The 11,205-nt window shown below is 44.2% G+C and overlaps 1 protein-coding gene across 1 annotated transcript in view; it reads left to right on the top strand.

The window, feature by feature from the left end:
• The window catches only part of LOC119339805 (AT-hook motif nuclear-localized protein 9-like), a 4,246-nt gene extending 699 nt beyond the window's left edge, over positions 1-3,547 (top strand). Inside the window, exons 2-6 of the mRNA XM_037611715.1 lie at positions 40-50; positions 116-183; positions 1,471-1,602; positions 2,603-2,764; positions 2,871-3,547. Of these exons, the coding sequence (XP_037467612.1) occupies positions 40-50; positions 116-183; positions 1,471-1,602; positions 2,603-2,764; positions 2,871-3,167 (670 nt within the window). The 3' untranslated portion in view covers positions 3,168-3,547. The remainder of the gene's footprint in view (positions 1-39; positions 51-115; positions 184-1,470; positions 1,603-2,602; positions 2,765-2,870) is intronic.
• The last annotated feature ends 7,658 nt before the right edge of the window (positions 3,548-11,205 follow it).

Below are 11,205 nucleotides of genomic sequence, written 5' to 3'. Positions count from 1 at the left end.
ACATTACATGGAAAGCAAAGCAAAAAAAAAAAAAAACAGAGCATTTGCCAGTTCCCCTGTATCTTCTGCTTCCAGATTGATTGACTGACAGTTTCGTTGTGTTCTTCTTTTTCAGGGAAATCGTTCCTCGGCACCGTCGGCACCGGGTTCACCCCGCATGTCATCATCATCCCATCAGGAGAGGTCCGTGTCCGGTATCCCCCATACACACACATATATATGTACAGTTGATGTGATTGCTTGCCGACAGAACTAGATTGATTGCTCCGCTAAGAATGGAACATTCCAGTTTCATGCCAAAGTTCAATGCAGTTTCTTCTTTCTGTGGCTATATTAAGTTGCTCTGCACTTATGCAAAAAAGCGCGTCGCCTTTCTAGCAAAACTCGCTAGATTTGGACCCCCGTCGATCAAAAAGACACGGGTTTCTAAAGTTGCTGCCGTTTCCTGCCTGAAATAAACCGATAAATAATAGATACAGATCTTTCTGAGAAGGATGCCCTTTTTGTTTGCGTGGACAAGGCGGATTTTTCATTTATTGTGATGTGACAATGTTTACTTTCCATGCTTTAGAATGGGTGTTGCTTTCCCCCCTTCTTGTTCTGCACAACAGAAAAGCCCGCTTTTGATGCCGGCACATGTTAAGCGCGGCAGCTTTCGGGTTTGGTCACTGAGTAATCTTGAGGGAGTTGATCTTCAGTTGTGTTACAAGAGGCCGTGCCGCACGCTCTGAATTACTCCTGTTAGAAAGGAAAAAGAAACACCACATGCTGATGGTGACCATCTTTAACTGGAAGGAAACTGATGTGATCTCTTGCTCTGTTTTCCAAGCTGTTCCTATCTCCATGTTTCACTTCCTATAAATAAGATCCTTGCCTTTTTATTCAATTGGATGCCGTTAGGTACTTCGGATGTGTTCTGCTACAACACCACATGCCACAGGGTGTGTGAAAGCAGTAACTCCACCCATGACTTGGGCCAGGGCCTGGTTCTGTGAATTCACGTCTAAGCATGTTATCTCTGGTTTCTAAAGTTTTTTGTTGCCACACCAGATGTATGGGTATTGTTGCTTAAACAAATGATTAGCAATGCTCTTTCTTATTACTGTTGAAGCAGGTGGTCACTGGCCTGGTTTCATGCCAGGAACTATTGAAACTATCGTCCCTCAGCCATTATATATGGTAACCCTTGAATCTGATCCCACATGGTCCATGCTGGCTTAAATGTACTAGAATATCATTATCTGTGCATTGTAGGTCCGTAGGTTCCTTTCCCCCCCTTGCTATGTGGTTACCAGATGTTAACTATTCTTTGATTGCCTTGTTCTCATTATAGTCCAAGAAAGCATAGAGCGAAACATTCAGTTGTCTTTCTAAAGTATAGCAAAGTGTTAAATAATTTAGTTTTCTATGCATTATGCATATTCTGTTGCGTGACTTACAGTTATAGTGTGTTTGTGCCTATTTTTGCAGGATGTCGCAGCCAGGATAATGTCCTTCTCGCAACAGGGCCCAAGGGCGGTCTGCATCATGTCAGCATCAGGGGCTGTCTCCACTGCAACCCTTCATCAGGATGCGGGTTCTGGCAGTGTAGTTAAATATGAGGTATGTTCTCATGGTTGTTAGTACCAGTGGCCCAGAGACTGATATCTGTGCCTTACATTCTATTCTTGCTTAAAAAAAGCCGTGCTCAAAATATTCCAAGTTATCAGTTTTCCTACTAGCAAACTTTTACCAGTTACTTGCAGAATTTGGTTTAACAGTAATCACTAGAACCGGAATGTTTTTATCAGAGCCCATCAGGTTTAAAACCTAACATATACGGTGGTATGCTTTGTTATAATGGAACCAGTAATAAGCTACAAAAAGAACTGCAATTACATCCTGACTTCTCCTAGAAGCCTTATATCTGTCTGTTGGTAAAATTGGATACAAGATGTCTTCTCATTTTTTTTTGAACATGAGCAGAATGGCATGTATTCAACATCCTACATCAAAAAACCAGCCTTTGTTTTTACTTGTCCTGTCATAGATTCATCCTATGAAATCTGGAAGATGAAAGCCTTAAGGCAGCTGGATTGGGTCCTGGGAATGCCTGTGAACCTATTACCCATATATGTGGCATGGCCCATTATGCTTTGTTTCTGGCAGTCTTTGATGTTTACGCTGTCATCTTAGTGCCCTGCTTCCGGTTACTGGCAGTAATGTCAGTTTTTCTATTACTTGTCATCTTAATGCTCTCCTTCTAGTTATTTCATACTCCTTCCGTCCCATAATATAAGTAGTGTCAAAAAAGCTCTTATATTATGGGACGGAGGGAGTATTTAGGAGCTGCATCTTTGATGTGTATGTTGTTGATCTGTTGTCTTGCTAGAAGTAAACCTGCCTGCTTCTGTCGTTTGTCGTCAAATGAAGTCATGATATGTTGTTAGCAACCTAAGACAGGTGGTATTTTTTCAAGTTTGCAGTTCCTAGATCCATTGCTGATGAATATGGAATCATTAATATTTCTATTTTGCCAAGAAATGCTTCACTTATAAGTTATAACACCAGTCACGGACAACAGTGTAACAATTTTTGCATGTCCCGTATTTACCTTTGACAGGGTCGATTCGAAATCCTGTGCCTCTCTGGATCATACCTGGTTATAGATGACGGTGTTACGCGCACACGAAACGGAGGGCTGTGCATAGCGCTGTGTGGTGCTGATCACAGGGTTATTGGAGGAAGCGTTGGTGGAGTCCTGACAGCAGCCGGGACAGTTCAGGTGATCACTCGTTTTTTTTTACTGAAACATCAGCATTTCATTAATTCGCCCTTGGTCTGTTGTGTTCCAGAAATGAATGATTAGGTGATTGTGTGTGCTGGTGCAGGTGATTGTGGGGAGCTTCATGTACGCGGGGTCGAAGAAGAGCAGGAAGGGTAAGGCCGGGCAGGAGTCTGCTGCAGCGGAGGAAGAACAGACCGGCGATGCCAACGGGGGCAGGGGCGGAGACGGAGTCGGAGTTGGAGGCGAGGCGGAGGAAGAGGGCCCTTCGCCGCTGATGCCGATGCCCCGCGGAGAGGAGGAGCTGCCGTCGGACGCGATGATGAGCGGGTGGACGGGCATGATGCGGCAGATGGAGTCGCGGTCCTGCGGCGGCATCGACATCAACTCGATCCGGGAGTGAAGGATGTAGACTGTTTAATTAGTTTGGTACGGCGGAAGTTGAGCCTAGGCTAGCTTAGCTAGTGGATGATGGATGGATGATTCTAGGGTTTGGTTGGGCTGGTTGTGTTCCTCTCCTGCGTGGGTTTAAAAAGAAGTCTAGTTAGTATAATGAATGTTGTCGTCGAGTATGATCAGTTTAACCGATGATGTTGGCGCCGGTCGGTCGGGCGGATCTATGATGGAAATAGTGGATTCGGTTGTTGGTTGATGGTGTGGTCTGGTATGGTATGGTATGGTATGATGTAGTTATAGGCAGCAGCAATGAGCAACTTGTTTGTAGCTAGTCTCTTTCTTGGTTGCAGACAGACAGACAGACTTTGACAGTTTTATTTTCCTTTCTCTTCTTGTGTTTGCATCCCCTTTGCTTCTTTCTTTTCCTTCTTACTAGCAAATATGCTTGTGCGTTGCAACGGGAAAACTAGTAAACATGCTTGTGCCGTTGTGCGTTGCACACGACGAGAAAGTAAATCGGAACGGAGGGAGTAGATAGCATTGGCACCTTTTTTTTACCGTTAAATAATATTTTTCTTTATCCGCAAAAAAATATTCTTTTGCTTTCTCCACCCATTATCTCAACCTCAATTCAAACCCGCCATCGAATAAATGGAAGCAATAGTCTTCGGTCACCTTACCTGGCACCTGGTGTCTTTGCCTATTAGTTCTGAATATGCAATAAAGATTTTCCATACTACAAGAATTTATCATCAAGCTTGATGCATAAAGAATTTGTCACCTAGAGTTAACAAAATCTTTTTGTCTCTGACGCCATGAACCAGAGGAGAGAGCCTTGTGCATGCTGGTGTCGGAAGCAATGAGCGTCTTGCAGAACATGCGGGGTGCTTTCACGTCATCGCTGTCCTCTTTGTTGGGGCGGGGTGCTTCAATAGTGTCAGTCCCAAATTTCCTCGTTGTTCCCTTCTAGTCCTACACTCCTACTTCGAGCATCCACCTTATTGTAACCATTAGCAGCACATACTCCCTCTGTTCCGATTTACTCGTCGTGGTTTTAGTTCAAATTTGAACTAAAACGACGACGAGTAAATCGGAACGGAGGGAGTACTTTTGATGATTCAACTGACATTAACCGCATCCGCCTTCCTGTAACCATTACCAGCGCATATCTTTGATGATTCAACTGACATTAACCATGTCAAATTCATATTAGTGCGCCAATCCCTCCCTCCCCGCCCCAACCACCAGCGACCCTTTTGTGTTTGGGCAAATCACTGCCTCTTCTCTCCTATCGGGTTTGGGATTGTTTTCACAAGAGTAATGCACTGAGGATAAATACCATCAGGTAGGTAGTATCCTTTGTTATAGTGGTGACCATTGATCTCAATATTGAACTCTGGGCAGTTGCCTTCTGCAAGCCTTTCAAACACCAGAGAACGCTGAAGCACGTTGATGTCATTGTGAGAGCCGGCCGTGCCAAAAAAAAAAGAGTACCAAATTCAAAGATCTTGTGAAGCACCGCCTCAAGTATGACATTGCAAACTTTCACATGACCTCTAGACTGCCCCTGCCAAGCAGATGTGCGGTTCTTCCACTTGCAGTGCTTACAATCTGTGTGCGCCAAGCATCCTCGAAAAGCCCCTATCTGCATTGATCGCCAACAACCTGGTGCAACAGTTGGCTCTCTCAAGTACTCCCGGCCAAACACTAGCACAATCTTGCAGAACCTGTACATGGATTTGTTGGGGAACGTAGCAGAAATTCAAAATTTTCCTACGTGTCACCAAGATCTATCTATGGAGAAACCAGCAACGAGGGGAAGGAGAGTGCATCTACATACCCTTGTAGATCGCTAAGCGGAAGCGTTCAAGTGAACGGGGTTGATGGAGTCGTACTCGTCGTGATTCAAATCACCGATGATCCTAGTGCCGAACGGACGGCACCTCCGCGTTCAACACACACGTACAGCCCGGTGACGTCTCCCATGCCTTGATCCAGCAAGGAGAGAGGGAGAGGTTGAGGAGGACTCCATCCAGCAGCAGCACAACGGCGTGGTGGTGGTGGAGGAGCGTGGCAATCCTGCAGGGCTTCGCCAAGCACCTGCAGGAGAGGAGGAGGTGTCACGGGAGGGAGGGAGGTGCCAGGGACTCAGGTGTGGCTTCCCCTCCCTCCCCTCCCTTTATATAGGTGCAAGAGAGGGGGGAGGGCGCAGCCTTGCCCCTTCCTCCAAGGAAGGGGTGCGGCCAAGAGGGGGGGAGGAGTCCATCCTCCCCAAGGCACCTCGGAGGTGCCTTCCCCCCTTTGGACTCTTCCCTCCCCAAGTCTCCTTGGTGCATGGGCCTCTTGGGGCTGGTGCCCTTGGCCCATATGGGCCAAGGCGCACCCCCTACAGCCCATGTGGCCCCCCGGGGCAGGTGGACCCCCCCGGTGGACCCTCGGACCCCTTTCGGCACTTCCGGTACAATACCGATAATGCGCGAAACTTTTCCGGCGACCAAAATAAGACTTCCTATATATAAATCTTTATCTCTGGATCATTCCGGAACTCCTCGTGACGTCCGGGATCTCATCCGGGACTCCGAACAACATTCGGTAACCACATACAAACTTCCTTTATAACCCTAGCGTCATCGAACCTTAAGTGTGTAGACCCTACGGGTTCAGGAACCATGCAGACATGACCGAGACGTTCTCCGGTCAATAACCAACAGCGGGATCTGGATACCCATGTTGACTCCCACATGTTCCACGATGATCTCATCGGATGAACCACGATGTCAAGGACTCAATCGATCCCGTATACAATTCCCTTTGTCTAGCGGCATTGTACTTGCCCGAGATTTGATCGTCGATATCCCGATACCTTGTTCAATCTCGTTACCGGCAAGTCTCTTTACTCGTCCCGTAACACATCATCCCGTGATCAACCCCTTGGTCACATTGTGCACATTATGATGATGTCCTACCGAGTGGGCCCAGAGATACCTCTCCGTCACACGGAGTGACAAATCCCAGTCTCGATTCGTGCCAACCCAACAGACACTTTCGGAGATACCTGTAATGCACCTTTATAGCCACCCAGTTATGTTGTGACGTTTGGTACACCCAAAGCATTCCTACGGTATCCGGGAGTTGCACAATCTCATGGTCTAAGGAAATGATACTTGACATTTAGAAAAGCTTTAGCATACGAACTACACGATCTGTGCTAGGCTTAGGATTGGGTCTTGTCCATCACATCATTCTCCTAATGATGTGATCCCGTTATCAATGACATCCAATGTCCATGGTCAGGAAACCGTAACCATCTATTGATTAACGAGCTAGTCAACTAGAGGCTTACTAGGGACATGGTGTTGTCTATGTACCCACACATGTATCTGAGTTTCCTATCAATACAATTATAGCATGGATAATAAACGATTACCATGAACAAGGAAATATAATAATAACTAATTTATTATTGCCTCTAGGGCATATTTCCAACAGTATCCCACTTGCACTAGAGTCAATAATCTAGTTCACATCGCCATGTGATTAACACTCACAGGTCACATCGCCATGTGACCAACATCCGAAGAGTTTACTAGTGTCATTAAACTAGTTCACATCATCATGTGATTAAGACTCAATGAGTTCTGGGGTTTGATCATGTTTTGCTTGTGAGAGGTTTTAGTCAACGGATCTGAACCTTTCAGATCCGTGTGTGCTTTGCAAATTTCTAGGTCATATTATAAATGCTGCTTCCACGCTCCATTTGAAACTATTCCAAATGGTTGCTCCACTATACGTATCCGGTTTTCTATTCAGAGTCATTCGGATAGGTGTCAAAGCTTGCATCGACGTAACCCTTTACGCCGAACTCTTTATCACCTCCATAATCGTGAAACATGTCCTTATTTACTCCAAGGACAATTTTGACCGCTGTCCAATGATCCCCATTCCTGGATCATTCTTGTACCCCTTGACTGACTCATGGCAAGGCACACTTCCGGTGCGGTACACAACATAGCATACTATAGAGCCTACGTCTAAAGCATAGGGGACGACCTTCGTCCTTTCTCTCTTTTCTGCCGTGGTCGAGCTTTAAGTATTAACTTCATACCTTACATCTCAGGCAAGAACTCCTTCTTTGACTGATCCATCTTGAACACCTTCAAGATCATGTCAAGGTATGTGCTCATTTGAAAGTATCATTTAGCGTTTTCGATCTGTTCTCATAGATCTTGATGCTCAATGTTTAAGCAGCTTAATCCAGGTTTTCACTTGAAAAACACTTTTCAAATAACCCTATATGCTTTACAGAAAATTCTTCATCATTTCTGATCATCAATGTGTCAATGACATATACTCATCAGAAATTCTATAGTGCTCCCACTCACTTCTTTGGAAATACAAGTTTCTCACAAACTTTGTATAAACCCAAAATCTTTGATCATTTTATCAAAGCGTATATTCCAACTCCGAGATTCTTACTCCAGTCCTTAGAAGGATCGCTGGAGCCAGCATACCTTTTAGCATCCTTAGGATCGACAAAAACTTTCTGATTGTATCACATACAACCTTTCCTTACAAAACTGGTAAGGAAACTCGTTTTGACATCCATCTGCCAGATTTCATAAATGTAGCTAATGCTAACATGATTCCGACGGACTTAAGCATCACTACGGATGAGAAAATCTCATTGTAGTCAACTCCTTGAACTTGTGAAAAACTCTTCGCCACAAGTCGAGCTTCATAGACCGTGACATTACCATCCACGTCCGTCTTCTTCTTAAAGATCCATTTATCTCAATGGCTTGCCGATCAACGGGCAAGTCCACCAAAGTCCATGCTTTGTTCTGATACATGGATCCTATCTCGGATTTCATGGCTTCTAACCATTTGTTGGAATATGGGCCCACCATTGCTTCTCCATAGCTCGCAGGTTCATTGTTGTCTAGCAACATGACATTCAAGATAGGATCACCGTACCAATCCGAAGCAGTACGCGTCCTTGTCGTCCTACGAGGTTCGGTAGTGACTTGATCTGAAGCTTCATGATCACTATCATAAGCTTCTACTTCAATTGATGTAGGTGCCACAGGAACTTCCTGTGCCCTGCTACACACTGGTTGAAGTGATGGTTCAATAACCTCATCAAGTCTCCACCATCCTCCCACTCAATTCTTTCGAGAGAAACTTTTCCTCGAGAAAGGACCCGTTTCTAGAAACAATCCCTATTGCTTTCGGATCTGAATTAGGAGGTATACCCAACCGTTTTGGGTGTCCTATGAAGATGCATTTTATCCGCTTTGGGTTCGAGCTTATCAACCTGAAAATTTTTCACATAAGCGTCGCAGCCCCAAACCTTTAAGAAACGACAACTTAGGTTTCTCCAAACCATAGTTCAAATGGTGTCATCTCAACAGAATTACGTGGTGCCCTATTAAAGTGAGTGCGGTTGTCTCTAATGCCTAACCCATGAACGATAGTGGTAATTCGATAAGAGACATCATGGTACGCACCATATCCAATAGGGTGCAACTATGATGTTCGGACACACCATCACACTATGGTGTTCCAGGCGGTATTAATTGTGAAACAATTTCCACGGTGTCTTAATTGCGTGCCAAAGCTCGTAACTCAGATACTCATCTCTATGATCATATCATAGACATTTTATCCTCTTGTCACAATGATCTTTAACTTCACTCTGAAATTACTTGAACCATTCAATAATTCAGACTTTGTGTTTCATCAAGTAAATATACTCAACATCTACTCGAATCATCTGTGAAGTCAGAACATAATGATATTCACTGCATGCCTCAGCACTCATTGGACTGCACACATCAAAATGTGTTACTTCCAACAGGTTGCTACCTTGTTCCATCTTACTGAAACCGAGGCTTTTCAGTCATCCTGCCCATGTGGTATGATTTGCATATCTCAAGTGATTCAAAATCAAGTGAGTCCAAACGATCCATCTGCATGGAGTTTCTTCATGCGTATACACCAATAGACATGGTTTGCATGTCTCAAACTTTTCAAAAACGAGTGAGTCCAAAGATCCATCAACATGGAGCTTCTTCATGCGTTTTATACCAATATGACTTACATGGCAGTGCCACAAGTACGTGGTACTATCATTACTATCTTATATCTTTTGGCATGAAAATGTGTATCACTACGATCGAGATTCAATAAACCATTCCTTTTAGGTGCTAGACCATTGAAGGTATTATTCAAATTAACAGAGTAACTATTATTCTCCTTAAATGAATAACCGTATTGCGACAGACATAATCCAATCATGTCTATGCTGAACGCAAACACCAAATAACAATTATTTAGGTTTAACACCAATCTCGATGGTAGAGGGAGCGTGCGATGCTTGATCATATCAACCTTGGAAACACTTCCAACACGTATCGTCAGCTCACCTTTAGTTAGTCTCCGTTTATTCCGTAGCTTTTGTTTCGAGTTACTAACACTTAGCAACCGAACCGGTATCTAATACCCTGGTGCTACTAGGAGTACTAGTAAAGTACACATTAACATAATGTATATCCAATATACTTCTATCGACCTTGCCAGCCTTCTTATCTACCAAGTATCTAGGGTAATTCTGCTCCAGTGGCTGTTCCCCTTATTACAGAAGCACTTAGTCTCGGGTTTGGGTTCAACCTTGGGTTTCTTCACTGGAGCAGCAACTGATTTGCCGTTTCATGAAGTGTCCCTTCTTGCCCTTGCCCTTCTTGAAACTAGTGGTTTCACCAACCATCAACAATTGATGCTCCTTCTTGATTTCTACTTTCGCGGTGTCAAACATCGTGAATACCTCAAGGATCATCATATCTATCCCTGACATGTTATAGTTCATCATGAAGCTCTAGCAGCTTGGTGGCAATGACTTTTGGAGAAACATCACTATCTCATCTGGAAGATCAACTCCCACTCGATTCAAGTGATTGTTGCACTCAGACAATCTGAGCACAAGCTCAATGATTGAGCTTTTCTCCCTTAGTTTGCAGGCTAAGAAAATCGTCGGAGGTCTTAGACCTCTTGACGTGGGCACGAGCCTAAAATCCCAATTTCAGCCCTCGAAACATCTCATATGTTCCGCGACGTTTCGAAAAACGTCTTTGGTGCCTCAACTCTAAACCGTTTAACTGAACTATCACGTAGTTATCAAAACGTGTATGTCCGATGTTCGTAACATCCACAAACTACGTTTGGGGTTCAGCACACTGAGCGGTGCATTAAGGACATAAGCTTTCTACTGTCCGCATAATCGCTACTGTCAACTTTCAACTATATTTTTCTAGGAACATATCTAAACAGTGGAACTAAAGCACGAGCTTACGACATAATTTGCAAAGATCTTTTGACTATGTTCAGGATAATTAAGTTCATCTCATGAACTCCCACTCAGATAGACATCCCTCTAGTCATCTAAGTGATTACATGATCCGAGTCAACTAGGCCGTGTCCGATCATCACGTGAGACGGACTAGTCATCATCGGTGAACATCTTCATGTTGATCGTATCTACTATACGACTCATGCTCGACCTTTCGGTCTCTTGTGTTCCGAGGCCATGTCTGTACATGCTAGGCTCGTCAAGCTAACCTAAGTGTTCTGCGTGTGTAAATCTGGCTTACACCCGTTGTATGTGAACATAAGAATCTATCACACCGATCATCACGTGGTGCTTCGAAATGACGAACTTTCGCAACGGTGCACAGTTAGGGGGAACACCTTCTTGAAATTTTAATGAGGGATCATCTTATTTACTACCGTCGTTCTAAGCAAATAAGATGCATAAACATGATAAACATCACATGCAATCAAATAGTGACATGATATGGCCAATATCATTTTGCTCCTTTTGATCTCCATCTTCGGGGCTCCATGATCATCATCGTCACCGGCATGACACCATGATCTCCATCATCATGATCTCCATCATCGTGTCTTCATGAAGTTGTCTCGCCAACTATTACTTCTACTACTATGGCTATCGGTTAGCAATAAAGTAAAGTAATTACATGGCGTTGTAT

The sequence above is a fragment of the Triticum dicoccoides genome, chromosome 7B, assembly GCF_002162155.2.
Source record: "Triticum dicoccoides isolate Atlit2015 ecotype Zavitan chromosome 7B, WEW_v2.0, whole genome shotgun sequence".
NCBI classification, from domain to species: Eukaryota; Viridiplantae; Streptophyta; class Magnoliopsida; order Poales; family Poaceae; genus Triticum; species Triticum dicoccoides.
Note: the sequence above shows the minus strand (reverse complement) of the source record. Positions and strands in the feature narration are given on the sequence as shown.